General features: G+C 42.4%; 1 protein-coding gene across 3 annotated transcripts in view; it reads right to left on the bottom strand.

Moving 5' to 3' along the window:
• The window catches only part of FAM234B (family with sequence similarity 234 member B), a 35,587-nt gene extending 16,495 nt beyond the window's left edge, over positions 1-19,092 (bottom strand). For 2 of the 3 annotated variants that reach the window (XM_036909373.2, XM_036909383.2), the window contains exons 1-4: positions 18,887-19,092; positions 6,148-6,546; positions 3,317-3,415; positions 157-345 (exon numbers count right to left, since the gene is read on the bottom strand). In XM_036909373.2, coding sequence (XP_036765268.2) covers positions 157-345; positions 3,317-3,415; positions 6,148-6,546; positions 18,887-18,923 — 724 coding nt within the window. In that variant the 5' untranslated portion in view covers positions 18,924-19,092. Of the gene's footprint in view, positions 1-156; positions 346-3,316; positions 3,416-6,147; positions 6,547-18,194; positions 18,637-18,886 lie in introns of those variants that run through there. The other variant, XM_036909393.2, reaches the window with a different exon arrangement.
• Positions 19,093-19,703: the final 611 nt, after the last annotated feature.

The following is a 19,703-nucleotide window of genomic DNA, read 5'->3' as shown; positions in this document are numbered from 1 at the left end:
CAAACCTTTTTCCTATATCCTTTAATATCCACGTTCCAGAGCAGTAAACCAGATCTTCCACCATCTGAGAGTGGAAAGGTCCCTTCCCCACCAAACTGTTCTGACCCGAGAGAATGGCTCCCAGGAGCAGGGATCTTTCACGGCAAATGACCCTACCTGATGTCGCGTTGAATGCGCTGAGCATCTTGTGTGTTCCTGTCACAAGGCAGACGGTTCCAGCCGTGCTTCCTGGCATCAGATCCAAACATGTAATATCTCGGGCCTCTTCAGGGAGGGGACTAGACCAGAGGGTGCTGCCATTCATTCCCGAAAGGCACACCAGAATGGCTGCTGACTTTGAGATACCTAAAAGCACACAAGAAAGGAAAGGAGGCAGAGAAGATAAGAGGCAGAGATAAGGAAGGAAGGAAACCAGGAGTAAATGGTGGTAAAACAGCAACCCACATCTATGTATTCAGCTCACTCCCATATTTCTGGCAACAAGTCTGCAAACAGAATGCCCATCCTTTCTACTGATGCATCTGTCGTGTAAGACAAGGTGACTTGTATACATCTCCATTTTTGCACCATTCCCAACACATTTGTTCACAAATCTGTCACCTTGGCCCCACCGAACACTGATATCCTCAGGATAAAAACTATCCCATTAATTTCAGTATCCTCGCTGCCTTGCAAAGTGCCTAGCACATACAGCAACCGATTACTGGCTGAATTAAAGAAGCAAAATCAAGAATACAGGAAAGTAATTATTGAGGACAAGACAGAAAGGAAAGGTCTGCTCAGAAAAATGAGACTGACCTAGAATATGTGCAGAAAGGGAGCAAAATATCTGAATTCTGATCATCACATGCTCCCAGAGAGCTGAAAAAAATCTTTTTAATAAACTGAAGATTACACTTAGCAATGATCAGTAGGTCTTCTCGGTCTAGAGTTCCATGGACTCAGCTGTTTTGGCCCCAGTCAGGAAAGATTACTTGGGAAAAGTTACTACGTAGGTCCAAGGATAGATGGTAAAGGATTAGAGTAGCTCACCTCTTTAATCAATAATCCTTTATGTCACTTAGTTAATATATCAGAATAATAACTTTCTCTCTTGCCAGTTTTACATTCACTTTCAGGTTAAAGACACTGACTCACCTCACATATTTTCCACTTACAGCAACAACCAAAGAGGATAAGGAAATGTAAATTTTAGAGCTCTGTCGTACCTATTCCTCAGGACTAGTAATTAAATACACAACCTAAAAACAAGTGACGGACTGTGGCTCACTGTGTCAGACGCTCTAGCCAGAAGCAGTGATATACACAATAAATTGTAATATGTTAGCTTCCAGACTTCCAGGGATGCTCCCATCAGTACGCCATGCTGTGCTTCCTCCGTAAGGACCCTACCGACTCCACACTATTCTCAGACTCACCCTCTTCGGGGTGGTGACAGGTCATCCCTTCCCCACTAGACCACGACTCCTTGAGGCAGGGGCCATGCTCATCCTGCTTAGCTCGGTGTAACCAGCACACCACTGTGTCGGGGCACGGTGGGCATTCAGGACACAGTTGTTGAGTGAATGGATGAACAAATGAACAAATAAAAAATATCATCCTTCTAAGGCTCAGTGGCACAGACCTTTGAACCCACTGACTGGGGTTATGGGAACAGCAGTTTGACATAACAGACAAAGACATGAACTCTACAGACAGTCTCCCAGCGGGACCATTTGGGTCCTGGCTCTACCACCTACCAGCTATGGGACAAGTTCCTAAACCTCATGATGCCAGTTTCCCCAGCTGAAAATGGGGATAATAATATTAGATTACCTCATAGGATTATGGTGAGGCGTAAATTCACTCATAACGTGTTATGTACTTACAAAGTGCATAGCACATAAAAAATACCATATGTTAGCTCTAAATCTATAACTAAATCAGGCTGGTCCATAGTGTGTCCCAACCCAGGGCCTTGCCATTGTGAGTCCTGATACATAAAATACCAAATGACCAAAAAAAAAAATTCTCTAAATCTAAAAGTAGATGGGGAAAATTTCTGCTTTAAAGGCTAATGAGTCATAGGCAGGAAACAATGTTGTTAAGGTTCAAGCACAAAAAAGTTACTTTACAGAAGTTCTCTCTGTAAACAGACCTCTGCCTAAATGCCTCTACAGATTGCACAGGGTCCAGAAAGGTATTTCTAATAACATCAGAGCGGCATGCAGCCTAGAATTCTCTAAAACATACCTAGCGGTTTATGCCAGGGCCTGAGTGGTTAAAAAGTAGCTAGGTACCAGGGCTCCCTGAGCCTCAGGCTAGAGTTTTGGTATCAGTATCCAGACTGCAGTTGGAATCCCCTTGAGTGGAAGCTGCAGGACAAACCAAAAGCCCAGTGTACCTATGGGGAAAATGCAACTTTTTTTTTTTTGGCATTTGATAATGTGTGTTAGCTGGAGTTCCAGGAAATTAGGGTAAGTTGTGAGGGTTTAATAAAGAGACTGTTTACAAAGACGGGGTCAGGGTGTAATGAAACCACAAAGGGCAGTATGCTCCTTCCGAACCAGGTCCAAAAGGACAGGGAAGAAGCAATTCCTGGAATCCAGAAAAGGAAAGTCTTGTAAGAAGACTATCTTGAGAGAGGATGGGACCTATGATGGAGGATGTAGCCAGCCTGAGGTGACCCCGGGGGGCAGGGAGCCAGGGCAATAAATACCCTCTCCTCGCTCACTTCCTCCCTTCCAACTTCCTGCTTGTGCTCCCCTTTGGCCAAATCCAGCTCAATGCTGCAGGCAGGGGAGCCCATTGACATATGCATACAGGTCAGAAAGCAGACGGCAGGACAGAGAGGCAAGACAGAGGAGCGAATGAAAGGAGTTAAGGGAAAACGCCAGCCAAAATATATGTGTGTAAAAGATATGTTAGGACATGAACAAAAACTCTCTGCCAGCGGTGGGGAGGTGGGACAGAGTCAACAGTGATTACAATCTAAGAGGCAATGGGAAACTGACTGGGAGAAAATTCAAGAAACCTGAGTACTAATGCTGCTCACAGCAGGTGTGTGGACAAGTCACTTCCCACTGGATCTGTTTCTTGCCTGGACGGGGTGACCACTGAAAGTTCCTTCCAGCTCTAGCTCTCCGTGATTTCTTGAAACGAGCTGTACTTACATGCAGGAGCTTCGTGCTAAGGTTTATCATGTGTGACAGACCCATGAGGGTTTTCTGCTTGCTGCGGACCCTTTTCTGCACTGCTCTGGGGCTCTCTCCTAGCTCAGAGCCCCTCCAGTCAATGAGCTTTTCCCACAGCAGCCTCTACAAGGCATGTCTCTTACCAATTGCAGTCCTGTTCCCTGAAGTTACAAAGGAGAGAAGTACATCACGCAGGCCATCTCCATTCACATCAGCCAGTTCCAGTGGAGACAGGTCCCCGGCTGAGAAACACATAAAACACAAAGTCCTTAGCAAGTCACCACAAACCAGCTCTCTGATCCAGGCTGAAAGGGAATGGATGCATAGCACTACAACCACCTCCACAAAAACCAGGCACACTTCCAGCTCCTAGACAACATAGAAGAGACACAATTCTGCCTATTCCTCTCGCTAAGTACAGCTACAGTCCCCGGTCATTATATATAAGACAAACATAAGAAGACTCTGGAAGGTGGAGAGACAGCAGACTCGCTAGGGACTTCAAGACCCAAGGAATGACAAGAGGATGACCCCTCTGGGTTTCCTTTTGGCCTCACGTATCCCAGACAGGATGCTGCAGAAGCCGGCCACCCATAAATGCCAAAGGGTACAGGCACAAAAAGCTGGTTCCCGAGCCAAAGGATCAGGAAAGGCATAGTGGGGCAACACAGAAAAGTTTAGATAATAACTGCTCTACTCCAGCTGAACACTAGATACAACTGAAGCTCCCCCCTTGCCCCCCAACAGCAAACCAAGTGGGAGCCTAGGCCAGCTATAACATAGCCCCCTTCTCTCCCCACCAAGGCCATGTCTGAGAAAGCCAGGTGGGGAGCCAGGACTTACACCCCCTCCTAGCCTACGAAGGTCCACCACATACAAGAGAAGCCTACAGTTGTCCCCACCCAGCACTAATGAAGCGGCCCCTCTATCCAGCAGCCAGGGTGGTGTCACCAGAGGCCCAGCAGGGGGCCTGAACTTCCAGCCCCACCTGGCAAGAGACTAGGTAGGTAATGCCCCCGCCCCACCCCACCCCCCAGGAGTGTGGGGTCAGAGGATGCCTGCTGAATCTGGAGAGAAGACACACCCAGTTAGTGGAAATGTAAACTGGTACGACCACTGTGGAAAATAATTTAACATAAACTACTGGATTAAACAGGCACCCACCCTATGACCCAGTAATTTCAGTCCCAGGTTTAAGCCTTAGGGAAATTCTTATACGCTGCATCAGGAAACATGTATAAGAATCTTCTTAGCAGCGTTATTTATTGTTTTAAAATATGGAAGGCACTTAAATGTTCATTGACAGTAAAGTGAATCAATAAATCATGGGCTATTCATACAACAGAAAATTAGACAGGGGTGAAAATGAATAAACTCCAGGTACAGGTACAGTACCTCAACAGGAATGAATCCCAAAAATACTTTCTTTTTTTTAAGTATGTGGAAAAAAAAAAAGCAAGTGACAGAAAACTATGTGATTCTATTTGTAAAAAAACAGGAAAAATTTAAGAAACATATAGTTTAGGGATACATATCTATGTGGTAAAACTTTAAAGAAAAGTAAAGGAATAATGACATAAAACCCATGCTTGTAGAAGCCTCTGGTGGGCAGAGGAGGAAACAGTGAGGAAGGACACATGGGGGGCGGCTTCAGAGGTCTGCATGATGTCCTACTTCTTAAACTGGATGGTGTGTATTCATTACTAATCTTCACACGGTACACAAGTATTATAAGAGCTCATTTATAAAAATCAAAAAGCGTAGGAAGTAAAAGACAGGTGTTCTGTGTGATAGGAACATATCATAAATTACATCCACCAAGTTTTGCCTTAAAAGAAAGTAAAGATGAGAACACAGAACTTAATCAAAAGTTAATTCAGCTGGAATCAGGGAAGTAAGTGTCAGAGAGAAAACAGTTCTAGAACAAAATGAGGCAGGGCTCTGGGAATACTGCAGGGAGGTGAAATTTCCCCTCGACCCTCTCGGGGTTTCTCTCTGGGACTGACAAAAGACAGATTAACAAGAGAAAAGCATTCACGCTGTATTTAATAAAATTGTATGTGTACATGGGAGTGCCCACAGAAAATGGCAACCCAGATAAGTGGCGAGGCCTAAGTGAAAAAAAGAGTGGTAACCATGGAGGAGTAACCAAAATACATGTGGAGACGAACAGAAGATTAGACTCATTTTAGAAAAATACAAGATCTTGTTTGAACAGGTTTCTCTGGGCCTCAACTTCCCTGTCTCTATTGATAAGAATGTTTCTTTTCTCCGGGGATCGGGAGGGCATCTTTCAGATGAGAATTTCATCACCTGCTTTCAGCAAGAACTGAAGGCAGAGCACCTTTCCTGCATTGGCACTATTCATGCACCTCCAACTCAAATGCCAGAGAGACATATTTGGGGGCGGTCTGTTCTCATTCCTGACCCAGATCAAGCTGTTTTAAAGAAACCTGCTCCAAAACAGGAGACAAAATCACTTGAGTTACTTGGATAGCACCACCCCAGCCTTTAGGAGCAGGAAAGGAAAGTTTCTGCAAGCAAGTTGACTCTCTTTTACCTGAAAATAAATTATTTTAAAATTCAAAGTAGGTCAGTCTTCCAACAATCACAAATGCCTGAGTGCCCTACAAGAGCAGCGAAGGCTGTGGGCCTCCCTTCTCACAGCTTGGCTCCCCCAGGCCGTGTGGGGGGCATAGCAGGGACCCAGCAAAGCAGGGCTGTCCTCTCTGCACCTCGCTAAGCCCAGCACAATGAAGCAGTGATCTTCCCAAGCACTTGGAGTTGTATCAATCCATCTTTTGGTCTTATTTCAAATCTTAACCCCCTAACCACCTCCACACACAGGCAGAAAAATACTGTATGACACACTAATTTTTAAAGAGAGGCAGCTTGCAATATTATCAGAAGTTTTACAGAATTACATGCAAACGTGAAGTTGCACAGAATAACCACTAAAAATCCTGCAACTCACCTCCCTGGGGGCCCACGTGGCGGCTCCATGTGCTGTGCAGATCTCGGGGGGGACAGGGGATCAGGAAAGCACAGACGAGCACCAGGACCATGGAGATCACCAGGGTCAGCAGAAACACAGACGTGCGCACGTAAGACACGATGGAAGAGGTTGCCTTCTGCTCCAGGTCCCCAAGGGGCTCCGAAGGGTAGCCCTCCGTGGTGACCTCCGAAAAATGTGGCTTTGCAGCCCCTGCCACCTCGGCATCTGAGTCAGGCTCTGGGGCTTCTCCCAGGGCGCTCTTCCCATTTTTGACCCCTCCGTTCTTCTGCTGCAAGTTAAGCACAAGATCATCTTCACTCTCATCACTGTCGGCCTGTGTGAGGGGATCATACTCCCCGAGGTCCGGGCTCTTCTTCCCTGAAGAGATAGAAAGGCAGGGTGTCAAGGAGAACTGGGAAGGAGAAACCCTCACCAAATACGCTGTAACTGCAGACACCTAAGGGAACATGCAGAAAACAAAACAAATCTAGGCTTACAAGTTTGGACGTTGGGGGCAATCAATAAAGTCAAAATCAAAGCCAGCAAAAGGGGAAAAGAAGGGAAGAGGGAATGAAAATCCCACTGTTCTAGAGTTACTGCTTTCTTGAGTTTAAAAAATCAGAAAAGAAACAGAGAAAGTAACAAATTTTAAACAACTTTTTAGCTAAAAAGAAAAAACTCAATCTGTTTGAATCTCATTAATGAGAAAGACTGTGGCTCCTCTATCAACCTCCCACAATGCTTAATATGCATATTTGTTTTGATTTTCTTAGTTCCGTGAGGTTCCAAGCTTTCCTGGGACTTCCCTAAACTTTTAGAACAATTGCTCTCTGTACGCTGCTTCTCACAGTTCAATATTTGTGGCTTCCTAACTGTTCCAATGGAAACAAATTAGAAATTAAACACTACATGTCAATCTGGAGATTTTGTACTGAAAACTCACTTCTGAGAACCTGTGAGTCTAAGGCCCTTTTAGTACATGTTCAGTAAACAGTGTTTACCTCTTAAAATGCTATCCTTAGCATGTATTTTGGGAAGGGTGGGATGAATCAGGAATGCAGAGGTAGAGGATTTGTCTCAAAGCTGGTTTATACAAGCACCCCTTTTTTACTTAGTATATTTATTGAGTGGGTGAGAGGTGGAAATCACAGCAGAGCTTTAGTACACCCCCTCCCAAGCCACCACTTGGCCCTCACTGCCAATGACTCAATGATTTTATGCCTTTGGTTCAAGCCATAACTAAGCAAAAACCAAGAAAAATTTCTGGACTTGGAAATTACCTGGTAAGTTGTTACTATGTAAACTCTTGTTAAATCTTTTGTTAAGAAGAAATATAAAGAAGAAAATACAGCTAATTAAAAAGGCAATAAGAAGAATTTTTTATGCTAATCTGGGCCTCTGGTCACTGTAATCTTGGTAGTGTTATTTAATATAGTATGTCTGTTTGCTCAATACATGAAATGAAGCAATAAAATACTACATGGAATGAAACCAACATGGGAAGTAAAATCTTTAGTATAAAGCTTAGTGTTTGACACATAGAAAGTCAATAAGTGCTTGATTAAAACATGAACATTCCAACATAATTATTTTATAACATTACTTTGCAAAAAAAATACACAGAAGATACTAAGTAATCTGGCATTCTATTAACTAGAAATCTCTATGTACTTTCATTCTCAAAGCTATTCATCTTGAATTTTAAAGGCATAATTATAAGAAAAAATACCAGTTATTAGAAATTTAATTCAAAACAGTACTTCTGAGATATGCCCCAGACTCAAAACAGATTCAGGTTAACAGCCTACAATTTATGTATCTACTCTATGAACCAAATTATTTTATTAAGTAGGACACACCATTCCCTAACTGTCCCACATAACTTTAGTTAAAATAATTTACAAACAGAACCACAGGTTGTTATAAAAATACTGACACTAATACTTTTTACAGTGATTTTTAACTAAAATAATATACCTAATATAACTTTTTAAATGTGATTTGGAGATAGGTATATATCCAATGGACTATTATCCAGCCTTGAAAGGTAAGGAAATTCTGACATATGCTCCAACACAGATAAACCTTAAAGATATTATGCTAACTGAAATAAGCCAGTCACAAAAAGACAAATACTATATGACTCCTCTTATATGAGGCATTGATCTAAAGTAGTCAAATTCATTGAAACAGATAGTAGAATGTGGTTTCCAGAGCCTGGTGGTAGGGGTACATGGGGAGTTGTTATTTAACCAGTATAGATTTCCCCACTATCCAAAAGTTAGAGTGTCCCTATGAAATCTCACAAAAGCTGAATCTGCAAAGCAATAAAGCAATGACGATTTTTTTTTTCTGTTCCTCCTACAGGGTCACTAAGACACACTTGCTCTTTTTCATCCTTTCTTTCTTACTATTGGTCAATTTAGGGTTAATTTCTATTGCTCTATTGCAAGTTTACTATTATTTGTTTTCCCCAAATTTCTTTTAATTTTGAATTTCAGATATTTGTTATTTTTAGTTGTAGAATGTACACTTAGCTCTGTTATTCACAGCTTTGTTTTCTCTGCCAAGATTCCCCATCTATGTGTCCATGAAGACATACTATCTTATGCTTCAACATCTTGTCAGCAGGTTACAAAATCTGGGGTAAGTTATGGTCAGTTTCCCTTGAGAGTCTTTTGCCTTTTTAAAAAACTTTTCATTGAAGTATAGCTGACATAACACTATATTCGGTTCAGGAGTACAACCCCTCTTCCACTGCGAGGGAGGCTGAACCAAGACTGCTGCCCCTGGGGTTGTCTCTGCTGAATGGGGGATGGAAACCTGCCTGTGCTGTCCTGGGTCCTGCAGAGCATTCAAGCCTGCCTTTCTTCTTGCTCCTGTTCCAAAGTCCCCACAGCCTCTTGGATCTGATTAAACATGTTGACTTAAAAAAAAGTCAAAGTGATTCAATAATTATATACATTATAAAATCCTTACAAGAAGTGTAGTTACCCTCTGTAACCATACAAAGTTATTACAATGTTGTTGACTATAGTGCTTATGCTGTACTTTTCACCTGACTATTTTATACCTGGAAGTTTCTATCCCCTTCATCTATTGATTCCATCCACCTATTCAATTACCAATTTATATGGGAAAAAAACTTTGACATTCCCAGACCCCAAAAATAACCTCTCTTAGGCTTTTCTGATACCACAAGACACATCTTGCTAACGGATGCACAAAATAAATTGAGGTAAAGCACAGATGCTCACAGACACAGTTCAAAGCCGTGGCAGCTTGATGCTGAAGCGTGTTTCTCAAGGAAGGAGCTTGGTGGGGCCACGCTCGCTGTCAGGCTGCGCGGTGCCTCTGTCGTGGCAGGGGCAAAACCCACGCTGAACGCAATTTTTGCTTTTTGACTTCTTTCATACAAGTGAAAATCCTCTTTGGGTTTCTTTTCATTAGCAAAAACAGATGCTGCAACAGGCCTTCCATAAAGGTAAAGTGACATAACACACAAACTTTTGAAAACCAGGAGTACTTTGTATAGTTTCTGTTTTGCAAGATGAAAAAATTCTAGAGATTGGCTGCACAACAATATGAATATGCTGAGCAACACTGGACTATACACCGGCTTACAGTTAACCTAAAAATGGTTAAGATGAAATCTTACACTAAAAAAAGAATACACCTGATGGTGAAGAAAACACACACAGCAGCCCCAAATCTCAGGAGTAAAAGAGACTAAAGATCACATAATCAGCTTCCATCTCTATTTCAAACCTTCAACTCTTATTTTTTCCTGTTCCTCAACACACTTTTTTTTAAATTAAAGTATCATTGATACACAATCTTATGTTGGTTTCAATTATACAACACGGTGGTTCAACAGTTACCCATATTATTAAATCCTCACCCCTTCTAGTGCAGTCACTATCCAGCAACATAGTAAGATGTCACAGAATCATTAACCATATTCTCCATGCTGTACTACCATCCCTGTGATCAACTTATATTGTGATTGTGAATTATTGTGCCCCTTTATCCTCTTCCCCCTACCCCCTCCACCTACCCCAACCCTCCCCCTTGGTAACCACTAGTCCCTTCTCGGTGTCTATGAGTCTACTGCTATTTTGTTCCTTTTATTTTGCTTTGTTTTATATTCCACAAATAAGTGAGATCATTTGATATTTGTCTTTCTCCGCCTGGCTTATTTTACTGAGCACAATACCCTCTAGATCCATCCATATTGTTGCATATGGCAGGATTTCTTTTCTTTTTATGGTTGAATAATATTGCAATGTTTATATGTACCACCTCTTCTTTACCCATTCATCTATTGATGGACACTTAGGTTGCTTCCATATCTTAGCTATTGCAAATAGTGCTGCAATAAACAAAGAGGTGCCTGTGTCTTTTCAAATAAGGTACTTTGGGTTTTTTTGGGTAAATTACTGGGTCAAATGGTATTTCTATTTTTAGTTTTTTGAGGAACCTCCATATTGTTTTCCACAATGGTTGCACCAATTTACATTCCCGCCAACAGTGTAGGAGGGTTCTCATTTCTTCACATCCTCACCAGCACTTGTTATTTCTTATCTTTTGGGTAGTGGCCTTCCTAACTGTTGCACGATGATATCTCATTGTGGTTTTAATTTGAATTTCCCTGATGATTAGTGATGTGGAGCATCTTTTAGTGTGCCTATTCGCCATTTGTATTTCTTCTTTGGAGAAGTCTCTGTTCAGGTCCTCTGCCCATTGTTTAATCGGGTTATTTGTTTTTTGGGTGTTAAGGTGTATGAGTTCTTTATGTATTTTAGATGTTAACCCCTTATCAGATGAGTCATTTATGAATATATTCTCCCATACTATAGGATACCTTTTTGTTCTGCTGATGGTTTCCTTTGCTTTACAGAAGCCTTTTAGTTTGTTCATTTTTTATTTTGCTTCCCTTGACCAAGGAGATGCATCTGGGAAAAAGCTGCTCATGCTTACATTCAAGAGATTTTTGCCTATCTCTTGCCTAGAAAATCTGTCTAGAGATTTTCTTCTTGGAATTTTATGGTTTCATTACTTATATTTAGGTCTGTGATCCATTTCAAGTTTACTTTTGCCCATAGAGTTAGACAATAATCCAGTTTCATTCTCTTATATGTAGTTATTCAGTTTTCCCAACACCAGTTGTTGAAGAGGCTGTCATTTCCCCACTGTATATTCATGGCTCCTTTACTGTATATTAATTGACCATATATGTGTGGGTTTATATCTGGGGTCTCTATTTTGTTCTATTGATCTATGGGTCTGTTCTTGTGCCCAGACCAAACTGTAGCTTTGTAGTAGAGCTTGAAGTCAGGGGGCATAACCACCTGCTTTGTTGTTCTTTCTCAGGATTGCTTTGGACATTTGGGGTCTTTTGCGATTACAGGTGAATTATAGAACTATTTGTTCTAGCTCATTGAAGAATGTTGTTAGTATTTTGATAGGGATTGCATTGAATCTGTAAATTGCTTTGGGCAGGATGGCCATTCAAACTTTCATCTCATTACAATACCCAGCAAGCAATTACTTGGCATACACCAGAGCATAAGCATTGTTAGGGAATTCACTGCCTCCCAATCTAGAAAGCAGTTCCTTAATTCCTGATTTGAGAATCTATTTCTGAGCATCTGCCACTAACATACTAGTTTAAATTTCTGGAATCCTTTTTCTACATACAAGTGCTTCAAATACTTGAAGATACCAGTCATAAGAAACACATGATATAGCATGTAAAGAGCTCAAGTCTTTATAGGCAGGCAAACATAAAGTCAAACCTTGGCTCCATCTCTTATTAACTGTGTAAATTCAATTTAAATTCTTGGTGTGAGTAAGCCTCAATTTCCCCCTTTATGAAATGGGATAGTACTGTTCCTACCTCATATGATTGTTTTGAGGATTGAATAAGATAACATATGCCTGGTACTTAGTGTCTGGCTTTTAGTCACACTCAGTACATCTTAGCTTCTATTATTGTTGTCAGCATTATATCTCCCAAGTGGCCTCACCCAGTCTTCTTATCACCAGGTTAAATATCTCCATCTCTTTCAACTCATAAAGAAGCATTGTTTCAGGTATCCCCCACATCCTGGGCCCTCTCCTCTGGACACAATGTGATCTGTCAGTGATTTAAGTATGGTTCTCAGAACTGTATACAATCCCCAGGGTGCAGTCTGACCAGGTCAGGGGAGGGCAGAATGGTGTGCTCCCTAGTACAGAGAGCATACTACAATTCAATTACTGTAACCTAAGATCTTGCCAGCTTTCTTGGCAGTCACATCACACACCAGATTCAATTCAAACTCCTAAGCATTTTCTACACATACTCAAGCCATTCTCAATTCGTACAATTGGATTTTTAGTATCAAATGAAAATTTTAGCATCGTCACTTGCTAAATTCAATCTTGCCAGTCAGTTTCTACCTTGCAACAAACACATCTGCATAAAACTGCACCTTTGTCAAAGTGCAATCATTACTCAAACACTGGCTAACAAAACAGTGTAAAGGAAATGCATTTTTATTATATCATATAGTATCACAGGCACGAAGAGAATTTGGCTGCATATGCTACAGAAATTTGTGAAATCTTTAATAAATCTATAAAAACTATTTGCAAGCATTCTTTGAAAAACAAAGCTGTGGTTGTCTCATTAAAATAGGACTACGAGCATCTAGTTAATAATGGCAAAGAAGGCATTTCTGTCAGTCTCCTCCCTGAAACTGGGGAGTGGGAGACAAATAAAAATAGGAAAAAATAAAGAAAGGCCACATTCCCAAACTACAGTTTATGAAAATTGTTGCCAAATGCAGTGAAACTTGTATCCAATTGAGGAAGCAGAGAGGAGGCACCCTACACCTCTGGTCTCCAGCAATGAGCAGAGTTCACAAAACTGGTAACAATGATGATAATGCTGATAACTGGACATTTATTGAGTGCCTACTATTCCTGACATTGGGCCAAGCACCTACACGTTAATTCATTTAATCCCCACAAAAACCCTGGAAAAGGTATTATTATAGTCCCCATTTTATCAACAAAAAAATGAAAATACAGAGAAATAAGTTGCCTAAGATCACAAGCTAGCAAGAACAGCCAGGATTCACAATCAGGCAGTTTGATTACAGGGTCCACAGTCCCAACCTGTAAGTTATACATTATCTCCCTTGTTCCACAGAGATACAGCCAAACCAGTTATCTCTTCCTTGAAAAGACAAAGTCTGTGGCCTCAGAGGCACCAATGAGCTCCATCCAACACAACAGACTCAAAGGCAAGGTAAGACTGAATGAGAATAAGCGCAGGCTGCCAACTTTACAAGCAGCAGGCTGTCAGCTTGGCAGGTTGACAAGCTGCTATAGTGCCACAGTCCTGAAGAGAGGGTACTTTTTTGACAGGCTGGGTTCAATCAAGAGACAGAAGCCAGACAGTCATTCAAATAAAAAAGTTTAATATAAAAAAGATTAAACTGGTAGGGAGAGTATACATACAGCCATGAAGAGAACTCTAAAAGGTACCCTAGGATTGAGAGACCAGATCCAAAGAAGGGCAAACTTGGTATTTAAGGGCTCAGATCCACTTTCACAGGTCAGGCAACAAAGGTGAAATGTGGAGCTCAGGGGCAACAAATGGGCACAACCAACACAGAGGAGTAAATGCCAAATCAGCACTCTGAGGCCGTGTGGCAAACCGGCAGCCCCCTGCTAACCAGGATGGAAAGATCCACAAAGGAGGAGTGTTGGCAGGGCAGGGATCTAAGTTAACAGGCCTGATGAAATTCCAGCTTCCAACTGCCTGGCTCACAGCCCTGGCCGCAGCCTCTGCGCACCTGTCAGCCAGTACCTAGCTGCAGAACAACCTCCCATTTAAAGATGATTGATCATCAGAAGCAGCCATCATTACTACTCATTCTGGGAGACTACTAATATTCAAGGAAGAAGTTAAAATGAAACAGAGCAAATAAAATCAGCTAAAGAGTGAATGCTGGATGAATTATACCAGAAATGAAAGGAATAATGAGCAGATACTTCCCTGCGGAATCCAAGAAGTTCAAGAAAAGTATCTTCTCTGAAATAAGGACTCATAGAAAAAGTAGGTACCTCTAAGAAGAAATGAAAACTTAGTAGAGAAGATGAAAAGTAAATAAGCAGGGCTCCAGGAAACAATGGAAGAGAATAATGATATACAATTCTAGAAAAGATATCCTTATTGAGATCAGGAAAAAGAATAGACAGCTTAAAAGAGCCGGAGACATAAAGGATAGACTGCTGAAAATCAAGCAAAATGAAATGGAAATAACAATGGCTGGCAGATCTGAGCACTAACCATGTACTCCTCCAAGCCCTTTTACTCTCTTAGCTCAATTAAGTCTTCCTAACAACTCTTTGAGGTAAACCCATTATAATGTCCATTTTAAAGATGAGGATACAGAGGTCTGGAAGTTTAAGTAATTGGCCCATAGTTAAACAGTGAACAAGTGGTTGTACAAGGATTCAGACCCAGGCAGTCTAGCTTTGAAGTCTGTGCTATTTGTGTGCCTCCCATGAAAAAGATCAAGGCTTTTAAAGGGACTAAAAAGAAAGGAACAGACATAGAGAACAAAAGTGATCCAATGTGTGCATAACTGAAGAAGAGAACTGGACAGAATATGGAACCAAAAACCGTATTTAAAAGATATACAAATGTTCCTGCAATAAAGGAAGACCTATGTCTGCAGAGTAAAGTGTACACTGAGTTCCAAGAAAAACTGACACAGAATAGTCCATATTAAAACACATCCCAGTAGAGGCAATGAACTTCCAAGACAAAGAGAGAATCATATGAGCAGCCAGGCCAAGGGGAAAATAATCCAGTCACTAATGATGGGAACAAACATCAGGCTAACTTCTGCACAGGAACATACATTACCAAAAGATAACACAGCAATATCAGAGAAAGAACATGGGGTGCAAAGTCCCAGAACTCTGAGCCAGACATGACACTTTTGAAGTTAAAGGCAAGCATGCAAGAACTCAGAAGCTATTATACTCTTGAGTCTTTCTTGAAAAGATTCCCCCTATTATCAAGTCCCCACCGCATATCCCATTACAGTCACCATCCATCAGTGCAGTAAGATGCTACAGAATCACTACTTGTCTTCTCTGCGCTATACTGCCTTCCCTGCCCCCCTCCCTACATTATGTGTGCTAATCGTAATGGCCCTTTTTCCCCTTATCCCTCCCTTCCCACCCATCCTCCCCAGTCACTTTCCCTTTGGTAACTGTTAGTCCATTTTTTGGTTCTGTGAGTCTGCTGCTGTTTTGTTTTTTCTTTGTTCTTATACTCCACAGATGAGTGAAATAATTTGATACTTGTCTTTCTCTGCCTGGCTTATTTCACTGAACATAATACCCTCTAGCTCCATCCATGTTTTTGCAAACAGTAGGATTTATTTTCTTCTTATGGCTGAATAATATTCCATTGTGTATATGTACCACATCTTCTTTATCCATTCATCTACTGATGGACACTTAGGTTGCTTCCATTTCTTGGCTATTGTAAATAGTGCTGTGATTAACACAGGGGTACATATGTCTTTTTCAAACTGTTGCCCAGACTCTAAGATAAATATTTACTTTACACTAGTAAAAGATAACTTTTCAGATAATGCATGGACAAACTTCAGCTTAATTATTACCGGCTGCAAGTTTTGATTAGAGAATTCCTAAGTAAATATTTTTTCCATCTATTCACAGAAAGCCAACAAGGAAGAGTAAAGCATAAAGTACACAAACTTGTCTGAACATAAATTCAGGCTCAGACTAGAAATCAAATGTATGCTTTGAAGTTTGTGGCACTTCACTGTCTTCTCTGCTAATTTCAGCCACCATTCACATTTTAAATCAATGGGAGGTTTTCACAGAATAAGGGAGAGAACATTGACTTCATAATACATCAATATAGATGAGATTTCCACAACTATCATTTGTCCTCTTAGGAAGACTGAGAGTGCTGGTTAAAAAGCACTCCCAAAATGATATAGAAGAAAATCTAAGAAGGAAAGAGATACAACTGTACCTTCCACAAATGTTTTCAGGAAAATACTCTATAATATATACTATTCTGTGATATATACTGTAGTTTGCATAGACTATGTTGTACCCTCTGCAGCAACTAGAGGTTAAAAAATTCTTATCAGGGATTTAGTTTATCCAGGGGCATATAATCATTCTAAGTTGTACATAATAAAACAAACCATACCATAAACATTATGCTCTGATATCCCCTTCAAACTTTAAAAAGAACTACAAAAATATTTACTTAAGAGATAAGTCGTCCCACAGGCCATTTTATGAATATCACATTGTCCTGTTACTAATTAACCTCATTCTTATATGAGCCAAACATCTTTCCCTCTTGTGTTAGTGGAAGGGTATGAGACTGTGAAATACATTCTCTTTCTTCACAAGGTTGATGACATCTGTCATGAGTTCACTACTGCATCAGGAACTTCCCTCAGGTTTCACATATGTCAAGGATCATGGGTGCTCATGATGATAACAGAAACAGTAACACTTACTGAATACTGTGTCAAAGGTTAACAAGCCTCCATCTCTTTTACTACACCAAAAAACCCTACCAACTAAAGATGTAGCAGAGTGTGTGGCATATAGTGAGTGTTCCATAGTAACATTATTACACATGAATGAAGAAACTAAAAAAACTGAAGAAACTAAAGTTTAAAGAGGTTAAGTAATTAAGCTGGTAAAGACTGGATTTGAACCCAAACCTGTCTCATGCTCTTAGTCCATTCTGTTCTGCTTTCTTATACAAAAGACTAGTGACAATGTCATTGTAGCCATCATTTTGCAGCATACACAAATATCAAACCATTACATTGCACACATCCAACTAGTATGTCAATTATACCTCAATTTAAAAAGCGAGCTATAAGAAAGCAACTGCTACCTAATATAAAAGTTAAAAACTGGATTTGAGGTGAAGGAAAGGACAAGAGGGAGACAAGCAAAAATATGAGCAAAAACAAAACAAAACAAAACCTACATCACATAAAAGAACATTTGGCTATTGTACCTGGGCCTCAAATGCTGTGCAAGCATGAGCCCAAGAACAGGATTGTGTTTCCCCGACCCTGTCGGCTGATCCCATTACTACCGCTGAATGCTCCAGGGAATAAAAATGCTACAGCCTCAGGATGCAAGAATGGAAGAGAATTCAAGAGTTTGGAAAGCACGATTTTCTTGCATTCCATGCTCAGAGAATATCACCTATGCTGGAAAAAAAAAGAATCTAAAATTTAAAAAGAGATAAAGCTAAGCATGTCTGACATCTCATTACCCCCTTGGGAGGATATCATCCTCTACTCAAGGATACACAAGGCCACTCTATGCAAAGTTAATTCATCCTTCAAGTAATGGGGCATGTCCTCCATTTCACTCCCGTGTTACATACACATTCCAAAATAGATATTACCAATGTTCCTTCCAATGCTCTCACAAGCCCATGTGGGAAAAAAAAAATGTCTGAGGTCATGAAGTCGGGACAGAATGCAAATTCATATCAAATTCATATGCAACTCAGTGTCATCCATAGCACAATGTAGCACACTGGAAGCTCCTTGAGAACAAGGACCCTGTGAACCCCCTGCAGCCTCATGCTGGGTATCACCAGACACCCAACAAGCCCTTTCTAATCATGCCAGTAAAACAACTCCTTTTCCCACTAACTAACCCGCAAGCAAATGTTAATAGCTTAATATTTTAAGTTTACTTAGGTAGAACCATAACATTTTTAAAGCCTTAACATTTAAAATGTATTTGGGCAGAATAAATGCTTTTATTAAAATAGCAAGTTTCTAACAGCACAGCCCCGTTTCTGGAGACCAAATCAAAGAGGAAAAACAAAACCAAACACAAAAAAAGTGGAGCTGACGCCCCGAAGTACTGAATCAACTCTGGAAGTTGTCCCCACCACCCGGGGCCTCCTTAAAAAATATCCCATACATTACCTGCAACTGGCAGGTGCCAAAACATTTCCCCTCATAAGTACTTATGCTCGATAGCCAAAGGCTAACCAAGGAGAATTAAAAACCCAGGATCTGGAGTCAGAAGATCCCCGGAGTGCAAGTCCAGGCTTTTCCAATACTGCCCGTGCGACCTTGGACAAGTCGATGAGCCAAATAATTCGTTTTCCTCTTCTGCAAACCAGGAGGAAATACCTGTTCCCCCCACCTCACAGCTGCGTCACTGCTGTCATTAAATGGCGAAGCTGCTCCAGAGGGTCACTCGCCCCTGCCCCCGCCCAGGTCCAGCCCAAGACGGGAGTTGGGGACCCCGCGGTACATCGTCCGCAGCGCTCGGGAGGATGCTCCCCTCAGCAGACCTCCCCTCGGGGCAGCGGCGGCGCGCGCCGACATTCGCCGCAGCAGAAGAGCCGCCCGCTCGCGGCCACCGCCCCACGCGCCGCAGCGGTCCCTCCCTTCCACGCCCCGCGCCCGTGCCCCCCGACCCGCCGAGCGCCCCCCTCGCCCCCTGCTGGCGCCTGCACCCAGCCGGCGGGGCGGCACCGGCTCGCCGCCGCGCGCCTGCAGCTCCGCGCGGGTTGCAGCCAGGCCCCGTCCGGCTTCGCCCCCACAGCCTCGCTTCCCAGTCTCCCCAGGCCCGGCGAGGGCGGGGTGGTCGCGAGGCTGCTACTCCTCACCCGGGAGCTTGAGCGCCCTGGACAGCACGGTCGCCATGGCGGAGGCCCCAGTGCGCGTGCGCGCGCCCTCGTCCTGCCGGGAAGTGTAGTTGGTAGCGGGCGGTGCGTGGGACCGGGACCTGGAAAGGTGGCAGCGGGAGGGACGCGGGGTGGCTGCGGCGGCGCCCACGTGCACACTCCTGCGCTCCTCTCCCGCCGGCGCTGTGCACCGCCACTGGCTCTCACTTTCCTCCTGGGCGAGGTGGGGAGGTAATAGCCTCCCCGGAGGCTTGCAAGGAGCGTGGAGTGGGAAAACAGCTATTAATGGATGCGCGGGTTGTGCAATGCGCGTGGGTTTTGGAGTTGGACGGGATTTGAATCGTGCCTGCATCCCTTACTAGCTGGGCCATCTTGGGCAACTCACTTGGTGTGACTAAGCTTCAGCTTCATTTTTTAAATGGAGACAATAATAACTACTTCAGGAGCTTACTGTGAGAAATAAGTTATATAATCCGTTTAAGACACCCAGATCACAGTTGGCACCGTTAGTAAGAGTATTCATGTTTCTTAGGGAAGGTCGAGATTTCCTGGAGCTCTAATCCTCATCTCCTGTTACCAGGTCTTTCCAGGTATCTGCTTGGCACGCTTCCCTGCAGCTGCTAGCTAGAAGGGTCTAGTAAGCAGGAACCCACCTGCTTCTTCCCCACAGGCGCCGAGACGTCAGCATTTCAGTGCAGGGATGCTGAAGATGTTATCTTAGAACTGGAACCAATCTGGGAGGCCATCTAGTCCACCCTCCTTGTTTTATTGAGAAAACTGACATCTAGAAGGGTAACGT

This window comes from Manis pentadactyla, chromosome 14 (genome assembly GCF_030020395.1).
Source record: "Manis pentadactyla isolate mManPen7 chromosome 14, mManPen7.hap1, whole genome shotgun sequence".
In the NCBI taxonomy this organism is placed as follows: domain Eukaryota; kingdom Metazoa; phylum Chordata; class Mammalia; order Pholidota; family Manidae; genus Manis; species Manis pentadactyla.
The sequence above is the reverse complement of the archived record's forward strand: the minus strand, read 5'-3'. Positions and strand labels throughout refer to the sequence as shown.